This window comes from Canis aureus, chromosome 5, assembly GCF_053574225.1.
Source record: "Canis aureus isolate CA01 chromosome 5, VMU_Caureus_v.1.0, whole genome shotgun sequence".
Classification (NCBI taxonomy): Eukaryota; Metazoa; Chordata; class Mammalia; order Carnivora; family Canidae; genus Canis; species Canis aureus.
The window spans coordinates 59,006,760-59,027,617 of NC_135615.1; the positions used below are offsets into that span (position 1 = coordinate 59,006,760).

The window sequence follows — 20,858 nt, forward strand, 5'->3', positions numbered from 1 at the left end:
GAAGGCAAACTTGTGACTGGAAATAGGTTTCAAAAGCTATTTGTAATAATCTGTTCAAAACGTAAAACAGGGAATAAATTCTGCACATGCATCCCCACATAGCCCTGGCATGTGACTCTGGCGCGTTTGTTTTTCCAGTAAGAGGAAAAAAAATGGCAGCTGCCTTTGGCCAGACTTTAAATACAAAGCTATCTGTGAAAATAGTGACTCCAAAAATGAAATGATATGCTCTTTTAACCCTATGAATCCTCTCCAGGGCTCTGGCTATATGTAAATGCTGTGCTAGCAATGAAGTCCCACCTTTCCGGGACACGTCTTGTTCCTACAGAGAACGTACCTCACATTCACGAGTCTGGTGCAAACAAAAGAGGAGTCACTGACACACAGGTTTAATTGGGCATTACTGTTGAATTTGATCAAAGACAAAATTCTCTGATCACTTTGATCGTCTGTAGTACTCGAGTTACAGAAATAATACTTGTACAAAATGTATTCATGTGCAAAATAGATCATTTATTTAGCATCAAAATTAAATTATAAAAACATTGGTTTCATCTTGAAACATGCATTTAAAAAGCCATTGTGGCATTCTAAATTTGCAGGGAGACATGTGCACAATCTGGATACCCAAACCCCTTTATAATTTCTAATGACAAAGACAACTGTCACTCGTGGGAGGCTGGTGGCAGCACAACTACCCTTCACATGCTGGCCTGCAGGGAATGAGGCCTCTTCCTGAGCCAGCGTTTCTGCCTTGATCTTCGGAGGAAGAGCTTTGTGCTTGCATCAACAGATCCTTGATAAATGGTCAGGAATCCTCTCGGTAGTCATGCTGCTGAATTTACTGAAGAGGAGAAACATAGTCACGGCCTCCTGCCCACTTAAATTTGTCATGTTAAGCTTCTCAAACGGGGCTCTTCCTAACCAGCAACCCTAAAAGTCCAGCTTTCAATGTAGTAATAAGGGCTGGCTAACACCCTTTAATAACTACTTTGCAATTCCAAATGACTCCCTGTTGGCTCTTCTAGGGAGGGTACTGATTGCTGTGCAGGTGGTTCTGAAGCTCTCAAGCCAAAAGACAGGCGCAGGTTAATCATTCCCCCCCGCCCCCACCCCAGGCTGACTGCTGAGTTCTGAGACGCTCAGTCCCTGCCCTGATGACAGAGGAGGAAAGCACTGCCTTCTCTTTAGAAGCCCTGCCATTCATCTGCCTTTTCCTTTTTCTCCTTTATTCATGGCAACTGTTTTTGGAAACTGATAACTCCCCAGAGGCAGGAGATACAGGTAAGGCCGGTGTCTTGGGGGTGCCGTCCTCTGGACAAACACAAGGAAGATGGGGCAGTTAGGCTTGAGAGAATATTTATGAGCAGGCTAAGATGGCCCATTTGTACCTGCGCTTTGGAGCCATTGAAAGTGGACATGGGAGGCTGTGACACTCCCAAGCATGAGGGATCCCAGTTCCAACTGTATTGCAATGCATGTATTAACTACCCCTATTTCTGGAGGACTTAGGTTTCTCCCTGGCTGTGGATCAGCAGGATAGGATAGTTTTGTAAGCCTTACAGGCTAGGGACATCCTTCAGCATGTCCCAACCAGATGGTCCCACTCCTGGGACTGCTGCCAGGAATAAGTCATGACATGGGACACGGTTCTGGTCCTAGACAAAGTCAGCGAGGCTCCTTTCAAGGACACACAGTGATAACTCCACCAGGAGCACTTCTGTGTTCTCCTGGCCTTCAGCCTTCCATGTCAGTGAGTTTTCTCTTCTTATAGTTCTGAACAAGGCTGGAAGCTGTGATCTGAGAAGCCTGGCCCTTCTCCCAACACTGGAAGTCATTTAGTCCTTTCTGTCCTGTTTGAAACAAGCCCCTCTCCATCTCATCGAGCCTGGCTACCAGAGCTGAAGTGTCTTCATTGTAAGCGTTCTGGGAGGAGTCCATGATGCGGCGAAATCGTCCAATGAATGTCTGGAGGGAGAAGGGAGTAAGAGAAATCAGATCCATCTTTATGGCTAACATTTTCTTTTTAAAGATTTTGTATCTAAGTAATCTCTACACTGAGTTCAAGTGGGGCTCAATCTCACAACCCTGAGTTAAGAGTTGCATGCTCTACTGACTAAGCCAACCTGGTGGCCCCATCCCTGAACGTTTAAAAGTCATGGAGGGAAAGGGTTTGGTCTCGGACTCAGTCGGAAGGAGGTCTGAGGCAACTTTACCACTCGAGGAAGTTATATGACATTGCTACATCTCAATTTCCCCATCTGTGAAATGGACTGTTAGGAAAATCCAATGGTTGTCAGGAAACCAGTGAAGGAACACATGTAGAGCACCTAGCAAATGGCTAGGAAGAGTAAGCTCCTCGAAAAGCCTTACCCATCTGTTATTAGTGACAAAGGCCATAATAATGTCCTGTGACACATGATGACAGGTTTTAACCAGAAACTGATCTAACTGAATACATTTTCTATTTTTTTTTTTTCAGTCTGAGAGCAGGACAGAGACACGTGTGATCTAGGGGTGTCATTCTACCCTAGGGCTCTGAGGCCAAACCATAAGCCCCTGCTGAAGTTTCATCAACTGCCTCATGGCAATGTCACCTCCTATATAAGCAACTTTATAGGACTTCAGAGCAGTGTTGGGAAAAGAAAACACAGAACTCACTAACAAAGGGCAGTGTTCCTGGTCAAGAACATGCTTTGGTGACATTGTTAGACCAATGGGTCTTCCTCATTTTTAGTTTCCTGTTCAAGTTTCCTAAGCTCCAACTGTCTATAGTCTAGGTATTATCTGAATGGATTGCAACAAAGTTTTTCTTTCTTATCCACATTAAAAACAGCACCTGTACATATTAGGCCAAACAACCCTTGAGCCTGATGGATGGCATGTGCACAGCCCAGGGAGAAAATGTGTCTTCAGCCTCCAGTTCTTCTAAAGCTAGAAATGAGGAAGTAAAACAGGAGGTAGGAAGGATGGTTTCTTCTAATATTAGCAGGATAAAAAGTAATTATGGAAAGTTAAAATAAGGTCATATAGTAAGGATGATAATATACATAAAACATTACTTTATCTGTAACCTGACAGTAATAGGCACCATTTATGAAATAGCACGACATCATCTCACTGCGATGTGATAGTTTTAGTACTATTATATTTCCATTTAGCAGGTAAAAGTTGAGAAGCCTAGAGAGGTTAAGTGACTTGACCAAATTACACAGTGAGTACATGGCAGGGCCACATCTTAACCCCAGAACAAGGGAAGTGAACAAGAACACATGCATTCCTGCCAGTCCTGGGGCTGGACTGGGCTGGGGTGCATTTGAGTGCCTGTCATGTGTGCTCAACCATCATCCCTTTCTTATTTCCAGGACTTCCTGCTGGTCCCAATTCTTTTTTTTTTTTTCCCAATTCTTAATAAACAAATATGAAGAGCCCAGACCAATCACTTTTAAGTATGTATATCATTGGAAAACACAGTCTGTTGGTTGACATGGAATGACAAATACACTAACTGTATAAATGATGCAAGTCTGGGGCTTTTGCCATGCCAGCTCCGGGGCATGTGCAGTGTCCTGGCTTTTCACATTAATTACTTGCCTGCAGGAGAGACTCGGAAATGTCTGCATTCTCTGGACTGTCGAAATGCAGGAGCTGGGAGCCAAACCCGTAGAAATGTGGCCCCAGCTTGTGGAGGTCCACCACATTGGCATCGGCACTGAACACTGTCCTCCAACCTTGTTGGTAGATCTTGGGAAGTTCCACAGAAATGATCCGCCGCTTGTTGTCAAAAAGTCCCTTCGCCAGCCACAAGGGGAGTTCAAGCTTGGAGCCCTGCCTCAGACAAGAATGGAGATTTTTAAGAGCAAATACCATAGTAAATGTGTGTGGCAGAAAGGAAATATACACAGCTTGAGCACTATCAGTGCTGCCTATTCTCTTTGGGGGCAGAGCTACCAAACACAGAAGATCTGGATGTGACCTGAAAAACTGAGCTGCACGGGCTGAAGTTTCATAAATGTCATGATGGAATGGTGAGAGAAATGGATTTAGTCCACAAAAGCACAGAACAGAAGAATGGGGTAAAGGGAAAGTTTTCTAACTCACAAATAAAAACTTCTAATTGCAGATACTTCAGAAGTATAATAAACATTTTTGCTTCCTATGAATATCTATTGCTCATACATGTGCTGGGGGCCTACTGTGTGCTAATCACCAGCCTGGGTGCTGGGGGCTCCCAGGAAAAGTGGCATCAGCCTGAGCTCAGGCCACAGCGCCTCTCTGTCCCGCTTCACAGCTTCAGAGGTGACAGAAAAGATAAATGTCTATATTTTTAAAACATTAAGAGAATTGGGAAATATGGTGAGATGGCCATGATAGACCAGAAATGAAGAGAAATGTCCAAAAAAATATAAGTCAAACATAACTGAATCAAAGGAGGCAGCAACAGCATAAAACTGCTGCAAAAGGTAGGAATGGCTCTGTGGTGTGTGTGAGCACAGAGCTTTCTGCCAACCTCACAGGGCCGGAGTGACAAATCCTGAGTTCAAGGCTGCCAAGCAGCCAGTACATAAGGGACCAAGATTTGAGAAAAAAGGGACAGAGAGAGAAATAAGTCCAATATCTGGTACCGAATATTAAGACTAATTAGGCACCAACTTTAAATAAATTTTTAAAAATCAAATGGAAATTCCAGATCTGAGAAATGCAAGAATTGAACTTTAAGAACTCAGTAGGGAGGGACGCCTGGGTAGCTCAGCAGTCAACCATCTGCTCAGGGTGTGATCACGGACTGGGGATCAAGTCCCACATTGGGCTCCCTGCATGGAGCCTGCTTCTCCCTCTGTCTGTGTTTCTGCCTATCTCTGTGTGTCTCTATGAATAAAAACAAACAAACAAACAAACTCAGTAGGGAGCGCCTAGGTGGCTCAGTCCATTAGGCTTCTGACTCTTATTTTGGCTCAGATCACTATCTCAGGGATGTGAGATTGAGCCCTGCATCAGGATTCTCTCTGAGCACTATCAGAGAGAATAGTGCTCCGTCTGCCCCTCCACCCCTTAAGAAAAAGAAAAGAAAATAGATTAAGTCACATTAACTAGCTTACCAGATTTGACACAGTCATGAGTTGAAAAAAGGGTAAATAGAAACTATCTAACTGAAGCATAAAAGGAAAATAGAGAAAAGAGCGTAAGAGACATATGGAATATGGTGGAAGGAAAGGAAGGAAGAGAAAGAAAAGAAAGAAAAGAAAGAAAGGAAAGAAAGGAAAGAAAGGAAAGAAAGGAAGAAAGGAAGAAAGAAAGAAAGAAAGAAAAGGAAGAAAGAAAGAAGTCAAACCTGCATGGAATTTGAAGCCTGGAAAGAGAGGAGTACATTGAAGCAAAGAAAGTATCTGAAAAGACAAAAGCCATGGATTTTCCAAACTAAAAAGAGATATTAAATCACAGATTCCAGGAACATTATGAACACCAAGTAGGATAAATATTAATAAAATCACAATTAGGCACATCTTACATTGCTGAAAAAATGAAGACCTAGAGAAAATCCCAGAAGGTCCTGCTGGTGGGAGTGAGGAACACATCTCTCTCTTTTTTTTTTTTCACATCTCTTTTACAAAAGGAGCAAAAAGAGTCAAAGTCATCTTCTCAACAGATGGAAGCCACAAAATAATGAAAATAGAATGACATCTTATTTTTTAAAGATTTTATTTATTCATTCATGAGAGACACACAGAGAGAGAGGCAGAGACACAGGCAGAGGGAGAAGCAGGCCCCATAAGGGGAGCCCGATGTGGGACTTGATCCCGGGACTCCAGGATCACGCCCTGGGCTGAAGGCTGGGCCACCCAGGGATCCCGAATGACAGCTTCTTAAAAAGGCCTGAAATAACCGCAAATCTAAAATTCTATGCCTAGTGAAAATAACCTTTAAAAGCAAAGGTGAAATAATGACATTTCCAGATAGGAAGTGTACAGAAAGTTAACATAGCCTGAGACTGCCCTCCTAGGAAGGGCCTGCTTACAAGGTTAGTCTTTGGTGGGTGTCCTAGAACTTGGGTTTCAGGAGGGTTCCCAGTATTCTCAGGATGGATATGAGTGAGTCACTGTGCTTAAACAGTTTACGCAACGTGCTTTATGCTGAATACCTGCTTTCCTTCTGGGAGCCTGGAATCTTGATATATGTTAGGTAGAGTGCTTATGTAACTAGCCTTCAATAAAACCTTGGGTAGTGAGCCTCTAACGAGCTTCCCTGGTCACGATATTTCACGCACATGGTCATAATGCATTATTGGAGAAATTCAGTGCATCCTGTGTGACTCCACTGGCGCAGGACTCTTGGAAGCTTGTGTCCAGCTTCTTGCAAACTTCACCCCACACACTCTTTCCCTTTGCTGATTTTGCTCTGTATCCTTTTATTATATTAAAATTTAAACATTAGTATGACTGTATGCTGAGTCCTATGAGTTCTCTTAGTGAATCATCAAACCCAGGGTTGGTCCTGGGGATCCTTGTACAGACAGAAATGGAGACAGACCCGAAGACACAGAGTAAGGAAATCTTGAAAGGAGAATGAAAATGATCCCAGAAAGAAACATGGAAATGCAGGACACAAAGTAAATAGTAGGAAGGCAAAAATAAACACAAACATATCAATAATTAAATATAAACAAATTAAGTACACCAATTGGAAAACTGTCAAACCAAAGAAAAACAAAACCCAACTATACGCTGTTTAAAAGAGATATATCTTAAATATAAAGACACAGAAAGGTTGAAAAAATGCCATGCAAATAGTAGTCAAAGGAAATAAGCATACTAGAGATAAAAAGGACATCTGACAAGAATAACAGGATCATCATATCCACAAGAAAAAGAGGTGGGTAGCCCGGGTGGCTCAGCAGTTTAGCACCGCCTTCAGCCCAGGGCATGATCCTAGAGACCCGGGATCGAGTCCCACGTCGGGCTCCCTGCATGGAGCCTGCTTCTTCCTCTGCCTTTCTCTCTGCCTCCCTCTCTCTGTGTCTCTCATGAATAAATAAATTTAAAAAAAGACAGGTAGCTGTTTAAACTGACAGAAGTAAAAGGAGAAACATGCAAATCTATAATCTGAGTGGGAGACTTTGGCATATCTCTTTAGATAAATAACAGCCAAAAGGTAAGAATATAAAAGATCTCAACAAAACAAACAGCAAACTTGACCTTACATTATTTATCACACACCATGACTTCATAATACACATCTGGTTCAAGTGCATATAGAATGGTTAAGTTGATTTTATGTTGGAGTATAAAGCAAGCCTTAACTTTCAAAAGACTGAAATCATTCAGATTACATTCTTTGGCTACAGTGGAATGAATTAAGCTAAAAATCGAAAGCAAAAAATAAAGAGCAAAATCCCAACATGTTTAGAATTAAGCACTTGTCTTCTAAATAACCCATGAGTCAAAGAAGAAATCACAAGGGAAATTAGAAATTATTTTGAACTCATTGATATGAAAATAAAATACAACAAATCAAAACTTGTGGAATGCAATTAAAGGTGTGCTCTGAGGAAATGTAGAGCTAGAAAATGCATAAAGGCAGGCAGAAAAATCAATAACCTGGGGACCCATCTCAAAATGCATTGTTAGTGCTGAGGGTGGTGGTGGTAGGAAACAATGAAAATTAAGTCCAAAGAAAGTAGAAGGAAAGAACTAATTAAGAGCTTAATGAGCTAGAAAACAAAGGTACAAAGGAGAAAACTAACAGAGCTGTAAGTTCTTTTAAAACACTAATAAAACAGGGGCACTGGGGTAGTTCAGTAGGTTAAGTGTCTGCCTTTGGCTCAGGTCATGATGGGGGAGGGGGGGAGGGTTGTCCTGGGATTGAGGCTCACATCAGGTTCCCTGCCCAGCAGGGGAGTCTGCTTCTACCTCTCCCTTTGCCCCTGCTCTGAACTCTCTCTCTCCCATATAAATAAAATCTTAAAAAACAAATAAAAGCCTAAGAAAACAGATGAACACATGTGAGAGGGGAAAAAAGAGAGACAGAAGGAAACAAACCATAAAAGGCTCTTAACAATAGCAAACAAAACAAGGGTTGATGGAGGTAGGTGGGTGGGGGATGGGCTAGATGAGTGATAGGGATTAAGGAGGACACCTGTTATGATGAGCACTGAGTGTTATGTGTAAGTAATGAATCACTGAATTCTACTCCTGAATTAATATTTCATTGTACGTTAACTGGAATTTAAATAAAAAATTTGAATAAATAAAAAATTTGAAGAAAAAAAACACTAATATAATTGATAAACACCTAGCAAGACTAATGAAGGGGGCATTTCTTATCAAGAATAAAAAACCAAGACACCAACATAATCCTACAGATGTCAAAAAGACAGTAAAAGGAGATTTCGAATATTGTACCACTCCATCTGAAAATGGAAATGAAATTGTCAAATTCCTAGGGGAGAAAACAATATACCAAGAGTAACACAGGAAGAAACAGAAAACGTGAATAGTTCTATATCTACAAATGAAATTAAACATGTCCTTAAAAACCTTCCTACACAAAGCTCCCATACAGAAGAATTCTAAATAATTTACATAGACACTCTGCCCTAAAAGAAGTACGTAACTCCCTATTCCTTAAGTGAAGCTGTGCATGACTCCCCCCCAAAAAGAACAGTATGGAGGGTGGAAAAAAGTAGCTTTACGGTGAAGAATCCTGAGAAACACTACTTCAGCTGGGTGATCAAGGTTCTATCAATGTGATAAGTCATGCTGACAGCATGAGCTCTTGATATGATACGATAAAAGCAGCGCTTTACCTCTGTTTTCTTCCTCCTCAAAACCTGTCACTACAATCTAACCATGAGGGAGATGTCAGACTAATCCCAATAGAGGAACATTCCACAAATTATCTGACTGGCACTCCACAAAACTGTCAGTTATTAAAAACAAGGAAAAGCTGATAAACTGTCACAGCCAAGAGTGGCCTAAGGAGACAAGATACTAAATGCAATGGGGATTCCTGGATGGAATCCTGGAACACAAAGTGACATTAGGTAAAAGAAGGTAATATGAATAAAGTATGGGCAGCGATGCACCCGCACCCCAATGTTCATAGCCGCAATGTCCAGAGCTATTGTGGACATATAGCCAAACTACGTTGAGAGCCCAAATGTCCATCAACAGATGAAGGAATAAAGAAGATGTGGAATATATATGCAATGGAATACTACTCTGCCATCAAAAAATGAAGTCTGGGCAGTCTGGGTAGCTCAGTGGTTTAGCGCCTCCTTCAGCCCAGGGTGTGATCCTGGAGACCCGGGATCGAGTCCCACGATGGGCTCCCTGCATGGAGCCTGCTTCTCCCTCTGCCTGTGTCTCTGCCTCTCTCTCTTTCTCGCTGTGTCTCACGAATACATAAATAATATCTTAAAAAAAAAAAGAGTTTGCCATTTGTGATGACACGGATGGAATCAGAGTATTATGTTAAGTGAAATAACTCCATTAGAGAAACATAATTATCATATGATCTCACTCCTTTGCGGAATTTAAGAAATAAAACAGGATCATAGGGGAAGAGAAGAAGAAATAAAACGAGAGGAAAAAAATAAAATGAAATCAGAGTGAGAGGGCAGCCCCGGTGGCGCAGCGGTTTAGCGCCACCTGCAGCCTGGGGTGTGATCCTGGAGACCTGAGATCGAGTCCCACATCGGGCTTCCTGCATGGAGCCTGCTTCTCCCTCTGCCTGTGTCTCTCGCTCTCTCTGAATGAATGAATGAATAAATAAAATCTTAAAAAAAAAAAGAAATCAGAGTGAGACAAATCATAACGGACTCCTCACAGGAAACAAGAGGAGCGGTTGCTGGAGGGGAGGGGGTGGGGTGACCCAGTGATGGACATTAAGGAGGGCACGTGATGCAATGAGCACTGGGTGTTATTATGCAAGTGATGAATCACTGACATCTACCTCTGAAACTAATAATACATTATATGTTAATTAATTAAAGTAAAAAAGGGCAGTGCATCTCAGTTTACCAGTGTGTAGGAGTACAAAATCCTTTATCTACTAAAACGCAAAGCCAAGAAATAATTTATTTTTTTACAAATCAAGAAAACAAGCTTAAGACTCTTATTTAAAAACAGAAGTGGGGCGCCGAGGTGGCTCAGGCCTAGCTTGCGCCTGTGCCTTGGGCTGAGGTCGTGACCCCCGGGCCTGGGATCTAGCCCCACGCTGAGCTCCCTGCTCAGCAGGGGTTCTGCTCCCCCACCCCCCCGCCTGCGGCTCCTACTATTTGTCCTGTTTCTCTGTCAAAATCTTAAAAAAAAAAAAAAGAAAGAAAAGCAAAGGCGAATCCTGAAGAAACTATTCAAAAAGTCGCCCGAAAGTGAGGGAAAGCAAGGCAGAACCTACTACTACTTTCTGACACAAATTTTGTTGGTACCCTCTGACCTTTAAAACGCCGTATATGCATTACTTCGATTAAAAAAACAAAACAAAACAAATATGCCGAAGTAACACACCCTTCCAAACAAAATGTAGATGAAAGAGAAAATAACAATAACGCCGACGAGCCCTTGCCGGGACGGACCTGCGTGCGCAGTCACAGCTCCAGACTGCAGTCCTAAGCGCACCGCGGGCGGCGGGGCCCTGAGCAGGTGCACAACCCGTCCTGGCCCGATCCCTAGCGTGCGGCCGCGTCCAAGCACAGGGTCGCAGGATCAAAGGCGTCGTGGAGGGAGCCTCTCCCTCGCTCCACCCACGCCCGCGTGGCCCGTGGACGCTCGCGGAGGAGCCCTCATCCTTGCGCAGGCACGAACCTCGCCGCGTGCGGCTCCGAGACGTATCACGTCCTCCTACAGAACCAAAGCTTTGGTTTAAAGACAGACGTGATCAGAACCCCGGTCCCGAAACGGCCAGCAGTAGCCAATTCTACAGCCTTCGACACACGGGGGTGGGGCGGACATGCTCAACTTGGACAGCTTCAAAAGTGAAAGCAGCGGCCTGGCCGCGTGGGACCAACGCTCAGAAACCAGCCGGGCGCGCGGACGCCCGCTTCCCCGCACCGCGGCAGCGCGGCAAATCCCAGGGAGGGCAGCGCCCTGCGACGTGGCCGCGCGGCCCCCTGGGAACTGTAGTCTTTCCGGCGGGTGCCGCGCCCTAAGGCTCACCTGAGGGATCGCGTGGTCAGTCTCGGCCCCTCCGCTCCGCTCCAGGAGGAAGGCGCCGAGGCGGGGCATGGCGGTCTCTGTGCGCACTGGGAGCTTCTCGTGGGACATCAGGATGTCGTCCAAGGACAGAAAGTTTTCCTCAGGCCCCAGCGCACCCGACTCCACCCGGAAATAAGCCTCGGACATGACGGCGACTGCGGCTTGAGCGTCTCCGCTTCCACTCGTGCGATGCCGGGAGCCCGGGACGGAAAAGCAGGAGGAAGCGCGGGCAGCTCCGGGACGCGGAGGGTGTGGCGGTCTCGGCGGCCGCGGGGCGGGATTGGAAGTTTTCCCGCGCCGGGGACGAGCCAGACCGGAGCAGTCGATTCCGGCGGCTCTGCCCAGGCAGAAGCAATCGATAGTGTGCGGACTTGGTCCCACGTGATTAGGGGCGGGAAGCAGTCGAACCCCCGCCCCGCCCCGCCCCGCCCCGGGGCAGATTTCTACCCTGCACAGTGTGAGCCCAGTGTGGGAAACTTAAAAAGGAGCTGGAAACGCCCATTGCTGGATGCGTTGTACTAGACTGTGTTTATGTGATCCTCATTAAATGTTTACATAAAATTAAAAACACTTTGCAACACGTTTGGGGCCGTGTAGAAAGGCATCCTTGTGGCCTCCGTCTCGGGCTCGATCAAGTCAGACCTGTTTACTCCTGTTTTGTCACTGTACCTGTTATTCTTCGTCCTTGAAAGAAACATTAAAACAAAAAATCTCCAGCACCAGCCCAAGATAATTTATGCACTATTTGTAGTATTTTGGCATTAGTAAGGGATGGAGTAGGAGGAGGGGTGGAGCACTAGTCCATCCCTGGCTTAAAGGTCCTGAGTTGACTTCAGGGCCTTCCAGTTCACTTTACCATCCACTGGAAATCTCTTGTCGGCTCTTAATTTGAAAAGAGGACATCTGATTGGCCCAGTTTGTCTTTTGGGGAGGGTCATAACAGTCCCATGTTGCCAGCCACCCCTGTAGATTGGATGGGTACTTGTGTCAGGTGCAATCACTTATTTAGTCGGGGGGGGGGGCAGGGGGGGGAGATAGAGAAGGGATCATGGTTATTGTGAAAATTATTAAAGAGAACCTCATTAAAATGCAGTCAGGAGATTCAGCAGGGGGAGCTCTCATGCCCTACCAGTCTTTGCTAGTTGCAAATCCAACAGGGAGAGTAGGACCTTGCACTGGGGTATAATCTTACTACCTTAGCAAAAGGAAGAAAGGCTTTCCTCGAACGGACCAGCCAAATGAGAAGCAGTCACAACTGAGCCAATGAGAAGCCACTGTCCATTTTACTCCAACGGACTTCTTGTTTATTTATTTGTTATTTTTATTTTAAAAAGATTTTATTTATTCATGAGAGACAGAGAGAGAGAGAGAGAGGCAGAGACACAGGCAGAGGGGGAAGCAGGCTCCCTGCAGGGAGCCTGATGAGGGACTCAATCCCAGGACTCCAGGATCACCCCCTGGGTGGAAGGCAGAGGCTCAACCCCCGAGCCACCCAGGCATCCCATGACTTCTTGTTTATAACAGCTTTCCCAACTGCCCCCACGCCCCACAAATGAGCCAACTCTGGTTTGCTCTCTGGTCATATCTTTGGTGTTGCCATAAGTTGCTTGCCCTGGATCGCAATTCTCTGCTATTCTCGAATAAACATATTTTTGCTGGGAAAATAACGCAGTTTTATTTTTAAGGTTAACAGTTACGTGCTACCAGACTTGGGGTGCTATTCATCACAGCTATGGGCAGTGGCGGTGTTGAGAGATGCACTGTAGAACTTCATACAGAAGGGCATTTTCTGGGGTGACTAGAGCTATGAGCCAAAGGTTCATGGGAAGGGAGATGTGTATTAGTTATGTTTCTTATTCCCTGCATTTTAAAATGCTGTGACATCTTGGGGACTTAGGCCCCCTCCACTCCCAGAAGCTGTCCCTCCTAAAGTGAGCTAACTCCTACAGTAACAAACAACTTGCCAGTGCACACAGCTTCCACTAACCAAACAATTGAAAGTCTGTATCCCCAACTACTTCCTTTAACTCTCACACACCAAGCCAATAGTTCCCTTGCCCCAAATCACCCCAGGGCTGAGTACTGGACAATGAGAGACACCTTTTTTTATTACAGAGTGCACTGACATTATTCAAAGTATCCCATCCTAAGCTCACTCAAATTTGCCTACTCTATGTCACCCGTTTCTTCCCACAGAAACCACAATAAAGGCTCTGGATCATGCTCTCCTTTCACTCCTTTTGTTTTCCTTCCTGACCCTAATACCTCCCTGTGTGGCTTTTTTTTTTTTAAGATTATTTATTTATGAGAGAGAGAGAGAGAGATTGGCAGAGACACAGGCAGAGGGAGAAGCAGGCTCCATGCAGGGAGCCCGATGTGGGACTTGATCCCAGGACCCCGGGATCACACCCTGGGCGGAAGGCAGGCTCTAAACCGCTGAGCCACCCAGGCATCCCTCCCTATGTGGTTTTGAATAGCATAATGTTCCCCCTTCTTTTGAGATATGTGAGCAATAAAACTTCTTTCAATGGCACTGACCACTCTGTCATTACTCAGTCACCCTTACAAATTAAATCCTGTTGTAATCAAAACAAGAGGTGGTGGGGGAAATGGGGCCAAATTGTGGAAAGCCCCGGGTGCTAAAGAGTATAGGCTATTCCACAGGGAATAGGGAAGAGTAAGATTTTTGAGCAAGTGACAACATAAATCTGAGCTTTAAGGAGAGAATTCTGGCAGTAGGGTGAAGAAGGTAGAGATTCGATACAGGGAAGTCAGTTTGGAAGTTCAGTGAACCATATCTGACAATTAATTAGATAAAAGTGAAGGGCAGAGAGAGGCCAAAGATAATTCAGGTTTTTAGCCTGGTTGACCAGGTGGATGGAGATGTCATTAACGGATATGCAGAACACAGGAATATGGGCAATTTGGGGTAAGAGATGAGTTTGGTCATGGAGTCCAGGAGCCACTAGACTGGTAGATTTCCAGCCCTATAGAGAAACCAGTCTTGAACATTTAGTTAGGCATCTGTTTAGAGGTAGTTACAGGAGAGTCCTTAATTTTATCATATTTTAAATGTTCCATTTGCTAGACTACCCAATATAAAAGTAAACATAATTCATAGTCAAATTTTATAATTTGATGAAATGGCTGTAGGGTCTGGATACAGTGACTAGAAATATGTTAATTTGTCTAACTGAAAGCAATGCGGGTTATTTACTGATAAGGCTAGTAAGCCATTTTTTATGTTGAAACCATTAAGATAGATGTTTAATGATTTATCAGTGCCAAAAAAGGCTTTATTTTTCTACAAATTGTCTCTATACTCAAATGCCACAGCTATTTTAATACTAAAATAATAGGCTAGTGTTTAAGATAAAATCAGATTACCTTGTTTTTCTTTTGTGGTATCTTGGTTCGGCATGAAACTTATTCACTGCTTGCGTATTTTTGCTTTATTTAATGTCTTCTTGAACTAATGAGTAAGCCAGGAAACGTGAAAATAAAGTTTGAACTTATGATGCTAAACAATTGCATTAATTCACTTGACAAAAGTGGTACACAGTTTATCAAGTATAGGTCTGTTTATACCCTAAATTTTAAGAGCCAGGAAAGTTTCTTTTCTCTCTGAAAGCTTGTGTTCCTTACTACCCAGCTTATCAACCTATGTACCAGAATTGTGGTAGACAGAATTTCAGCATATTTATGATATTCAGATGTGGGCACTATATTTACCATATATAGAATTTCAGTATTCCAAAGGTGTCTACTGAATCCCTGAAAAAAGCACTAATTTTCCCAGTGTCATCATTTCAAGATTGCAGAATCCTAGAACTGTGGGACAGACACAGACTTTAGATCACCAAAACCACAAGCAGCGTTAAATCTGTTCTTTTGAATACTGGTGCTTTCTAAATTTCTTCCACTGAGTGGGGAGGCTGTGATGCAAGTCACAGAAATCCAGCAGAAATCCAGATCTGGGGGACGGGAGAGGATCTATGGAGGAATTTAAAAAAGAAGATGAAACGTATTGAACTCCATCCTTCCAGTTGCTTCCTAGGCCAAAAGTTCTAGGGTTTTTCTTCATTCATCTCCCCTTGTACTCTATAACTAGTCCATCAGCAAATGTTGGCTCTGCCTTCATAATATTTCTAGAATTTGATTATTTCTTGCCAGCAACCAATATCATCTCTTGCTTGGATTTTTGCAATAGCTTCCTGTATAGTCTTGCTTCTGTCCATGACCTCCTTTTTGTTGAAAGCACCAGGCATGCTCATTTCTCAGGACTTGGCACTGTCTGTTCTCACTCACTAGATTGCCTTTGTCTTGGATTTTCATATGTGTGGTCCCTTTCAGGTCTTTATTCAAAAGTCACCATCTCAATGAGGCCTTCCCTTGCCATTCTATCCAAAATTTTAACCCTCCCCAACTGACCCCCTCTTTTTTTTCCTTAGTACCATCACTCTCTTATGTTCTATATATTTTACGTAAAAAATTATTTATTTAAGAGAGAGAGAACACAAGCAGTGGGGGAGGAGAGAGAGTAGAGGGAGAAGCACACTCCCTGCTGAGCAGGGACCTTGACACAGGGCTCCATCCCAGGACCTGGGCATCATGACCTGAGCCAAAGGCAGACGCTTAAATGACTGAACCACCAGGCACCCATATATTTTACTTTTTAACCTTGTGTATTGTCTGTCACCCCTACTTGAACATTAGCTCCATGAGGTCAGGGATTCTTTTTGGTGTATTTTTCATTCCTATATTCCCACTTCCTCGTGCATGTTAGGCACTTCATAAATATTTGTTGAATGAATTAGTTCATCCTCTTTAGTTATAGTAGGGATATTATTTTCCTTTAAAACATTAAGCAAAAAACAATGAATCAATTTTAAGTAAATAATAGGACAAGTGGTGTACACATATTACAATAGTCACAATGGGTAGTAGTGAAACACTGAAAACCCTGAATTAAAGTGATAAAAAATAGAGGTGTCTGGGTGGCTCGGCAGTGAAGCATCTGACCCTTGATTTTGGCTCAGGTCATGATCTCAGAGTTGTGAGATCAAGCCCCACATTGGGCTCCATGCTCTCAGCGGGGAGTGTGGTTGAGATTCTCTCTCTCCCTCTCCCTCTGCCTCTCTCCCCACTCATGCACACACACTGTCTCTTTGAAATAAATAAACAAATATTTTTAAAAAGTGGTAAAAATAGTTTGCCAAAGTAAAAATAGTATGCAACAGATTAGGTTGCATAATCTTCCAGGTCCATGAACTTAAGTCATTGATAATGCCCTGATGAAAACTCATTGATTGGGCTCCACTAATTTAAAGTTATTGAAGTTTTGGTACAACTATCTTGAATTTTACCTTCATGCCAACTGTAAATATGGAATTTGTAAGCAAAAGGAGTGAATAGGATTTAAAATGGCTTAGCTCCCTACCCATGGAACATTTCTAGCAGCCATTTATATTCAACTGCTGTGTGACTTCTGGAATCCAATAGGCCTAGATAGAGTCCTATTTGCACTACTTCAGTTGGCTTTGTGATGTTGGAGGGTTACCTATCTAAAACTCAGTTTTTGCACCTGTAAAATGGGAACAATCATGGTATGAATGGAATGAATGAGCCAATATATGCAGAGCACTTAGCTCAGGGTCTGGCCCATACGTAGCAAGGGCTCAGTGAATGTCTTTCTTACCACTATTATTCAGATGTATCTGTTTACTGCTGTGTCCTCTGCACCTGCTGGCACAAAGCAAGCACTCTGAATCTTTTTAAATGGCTATCATCATTCATTATTATCATCATCAAACTAGGTGTGGCTATACTTGCCTCGCTAGCAATTCACATTTCCAAATGGACTTGAAGGGGACAAACTGGTATTCTTCAACTTTTTCCTGCAAAGATTCAGATAGAACTTATCTCCTCTGAGTTCAAATCATTAAAGGTTTTTTTTTCATATTTTGAAATTACAGTACTATGTTTGAAATTTTATTATGTAAGGTTAATGGATTTAAATCACTAGAGTTCATTTTTACCTAATTTAAATTTAAATGTTCTTTTGGTTGAGCTATTTCTTGAGCACTGCTCCAAAACGCCTTCAATGATATCAAAATAAATTGATAGGCATGATGCGACCTTATGTGTGGGTAGTGCCGATTTTAGATTCTTCCCACAGTCTTCAGCAGTACTAGGAGACATTGTAAACCCATCTCATACATCCAGAGAGATTCAGTGTGTGTGTCACCCTCATAATTTGGCAAAGGAACAGCAATCACATCATTATAATCAAGGTACTCATTTGATCCAACTTTTCTTTTTCTGTGTTCCCAGCTCCATAAAAATACCTCTTCCTTTTGTTCCTATATTTTCATCTTTTTTGAGTAATCTTTTTTTTAAATTTTTATTTATTTATGATAGTCACACAGAGAGAGAGAGAGGCAGAGACATAGGCAGAGGGAGAAGCAGGCTCCATGCACCGGGAGCCTGACGTGGGATTCGATTCCGGGTCTCCAGGATCGCACCCTGGGCCAAAGGCAGGTGCCAAACCGCTGCTCCACCCAGGGATCCCCTTGAGTAATCTTTATATAATTTAATCCATGATCTGATAGCCAGAGTTTACCTCAGTCCAAAGTGGGTGGAGTGGCAAGGAATTTCATTAGTATGAGAAGAATATGGGGGAAGAATAGCTATCATTTATTCAAGATGCTCAAATGCTGCAGGGCTATGGTGTGGACATGATGAATATGACATGTTCTGGACTGTTTAGGAGGTTGGTTCCCAGTGGAGGAAATAGTAACATGAAATGATTAAAGCTATAATAGAACTGTGTCCAATATATTATGGAAGTTACTAAAGAGTGATAATCTCTGACCTGGACCTCATAGGGATTCACAAAGGCTTTACAAAGGAAGGTGCATAAGAATGGGGCCTCTGGGTATGAGGAGGACTTTTTTAGCAGGCCCAAAAACGTGAGGAGAGGGTCGTTCCAGACCCAAGAATCAACTTTGAGCAAAGAGGTGGGATTGTGAAAGTTCATGAAATTTCTTTCCTTTCAAACCAGCCCCTCCTTTTCCCTGCATATGCCAGTTAATGGCTCCACCATTCACCTGATTATCTGTATCTATCTTTCAAGTAATAGGGAAATTCAATTCAAACCAGCTTAAACATCAGGGGATTTCTAGACTCCATGACTGGGGCGTCCAGGACTTCATGGTCAGTTGATCCAACGGCCCGAAGGTGTCTTTGGGGATCTATCTTTGCTCTGCTCAGCACATGGTCAGCTCTAGTCTATGGCTCATTCCCCTGGGATCACAAGATGTTTGCCAGTTAAGTCAGGTATATAAGCTTCCTTGTTCTTGTCCAGTGGGGGAGAACATTCAGTTGAGAGTTCTGACACTCACCTCCATTGCATGTTTAGATCACATGCTCACTCCTGAACCAAAAACTACCCAGAGCAATGGCATGTGCTAATTAGTGTACGTCAGTAAAAGCCTGCCATTAATGTTGGGATAGGGTGAGCTTCCCCAAAGCACAAGGGCTGCACAATAGGGAAGATTTGGGGTCAATTCTAGAGTGTTTTTGGGATGGAGGAAGCTAGGTGGGAAACATAAATGTGCACTACAATCACTATCCAATCAAGAAGCTGGCAGGATTCTGTATTGCTTCCTTTCACAGCTCCCCATGTCCAGCTGGTCAATACACTGCTGATTCTACCTTCTTACCATTCTTTTGTCTGTCCAGTTGCCTTTGTTTGAACTCTCATCATTTCCCACCCATACTCTTAAAATCGCTCCCCGCCGGTTTTTCTCTGTCTCTACCTCTCCTTGCTCCAAAGTTCCTTTGTACTTCTCTGGCAGTGATCCTCCTGTCCAAAGCTCTGATCCGGTTACTCCCAGCTTTCAACCCAAATCACCCCCCACTGGTTACAGAATAAATTCTAAACTCCTCAGTAAATCTTAGATGTTTTCCAAGACCTGTATTAGTTTGACAGGGCCACCATAACAACATACTGCAGACTGGGTGTCTTAACCAAGAGATAATTTTCTCATAGTTCTGAAGGTTGAAAGTGCAAGAACAAGGTGTCAGCAGGGTTGGTTTCTCCCAAGGTTCTTCTCCTTGGCTTGCAGATGGCCACCTTCTTGCTGTGTCCTCAAATGGCCTTTCCTCTCCGCATGCACATCCTTGCTGTCTCCTCTTCCTCTGTAATTAATTAATTAATTAGAGAGAGATTGAGAGTATAGGGGGAAGAACAGGGAGAGAGAAAAGAAGCCTCCATGCTAAGCACAGAGCCTGATGCAGAGCTCAATCTCACAACTCAGATCATGACCTGAGCTGAAGTCAAGAGTCAGATGCTTAACCCACTGAACCACCCAGGTGCCCCTATCTTCCTTTTCTTTTAAAGATTTTATTTATTTATTCATGAGAGAGAGAGAGAGAGAGAGAGAGAGAGAGAGGCAGAGACACAGGCAGAGGGAGCCTGATGTGGAACTCGATCCCGGGACTCCAGGATCAGGCCCTGGGCTGAAGGCGGCACTAAACCGCTGGGCCACCAAGGCTGCCCCTCTCTTCCTTTTCTTATAAGGATACTAGTACTATGACCACTCCTATGACCTCATTTAATCTTAAAGGCCAGGGCTTGCTGGCCTTTACATAGCACAGAGTAAAATTGGGAGGGTGTCAGATTAGCATGGATCCTCACAAGGATGACGTGGATTTGTGAAGCATTCCGTATTTTTCATAGTATCGCCCTACAGATGACATGCTGATCACAAAGAGGAAAGTGAACTTTTACAGTGGAGAGATCTGCTAGTCACCACCATATGGAAGTGATCAAATCTAATGCACTAACCGTGGAACAGTTTCTGTGCCTGTAGAGAGGCAATATGTGTGTTGACTCATCTAGGCTTCCAACCTGAATCCAATCAAGCCTCTAGACTTTGCAGGAAATATGGCAGTTGGGTTGGTGGGGTGGGGTGGGGGGGGTGGGTGCTATGAGAAAAAGTTAAAAAGACACCAAGAGAAAACAAGTAGATACAAAAAAAGAATGTGGACCATTTTACAAGGGCATCAACTAATAAAACATGGTTTTTGGGGGGGGATCTGGTACCTAAATGTAAGATGTATGTTTCTGACCTCAGAAAGACAAGATAGTTCTTCATAATCTGCTCAGGTACACAGTTCTCTGAGAATCTTAAAGGTATGCTCTATAGCTCCTCTCAGAGAGCAGTACTTTTGATTCAGGTATACCTCATTTTATTGTGCTTTGCAGAGATTGCTTTTTTTTTTTCCCCCCAAATTGAAGTTTATGGCAACTCTGCATTGAGCAAGTCTATTGGTGCCATTTTGTTCACTTCATGTCTCTGTGCCACATATTGGTAATTATCACAATATTTCAAAATTTTTCCTTGTTATCATATTTGTTACAGTGATCTCTGATCAGTGATTGTGACTTGTTGAAAGCTCAGATGATGGTTAGCATTTTTTTAGCAATAAAATATTTTAAAATTAAGGTAGTATGTTTTTTAGACAATGCTATTACACACTTAATAGACTACAGCATAGTGTTAATATAAATGTTACACGCACTATGAAACCAAAAAAAAATTCATTTGACTCGCTCTATTGGGGTGGTCTGGAACTGAACCTCTAATGGCTCTGAGGTAT

The 20,858-nt window shown here is 43.3% G+C and overlaps 2 protein-coding genes across 3 annotated transcripts in view; both read right to left on the bottom strand.

Moving 5' to 3' along the window:
• Positions 1-492: 492 nt before the first annotated feature.
• On the bottom strand, positions 493-11,497 carry GINS3 (GINS complex subunit 3). 2 transcript variants are annotated; one of them, XM_077898242.1, is made up of 4 exons: positions 11,154-11,497; positions 10,803-10,838; positions 3,595-3,828; positions 493-1,968 (listed from the first exon to the last, which is right to left on the bottom strand). In XM_077898242.1, exons 1-4 carry the CDS (start codon positions 11,337-11,339, stop codon positions 1,738-1,740), a joined length of 687 nt encoding a protein of 228 aa, XP_077754368.1. In that variant the 5' UTR covers positions 11,340-11,497; the 3' UTR covers positions 493-1,737. The 2 variants fall into 2 exon arrangements, with proteins under 2 accessions (XP_077754368.1, XP_077754369.1); XM_077898243.1 differs by lacking the exon at positions 10,803-10,838 and having other exon boundaries at positions 11,154-11,492.
• Positions 11,498-17,867: 6,370 nt separating this feature from the next.
• CFAP263 (cilia and flagella associated protein 263) overlaps positions 17,868-20,858 on the bottom strand; it is a 110,692-nt gene continuing 107,701 nt past the window's right edge. Inside the window, exon 12 of the transcript XR_013380117.1 lies at positions 17,868-19,394. The gene's annotated coding sequence lies outside the window, so the exon portion shown is untranslated. The remainder of the gene's footprint in view (positions 19,395-20,858) is intronic.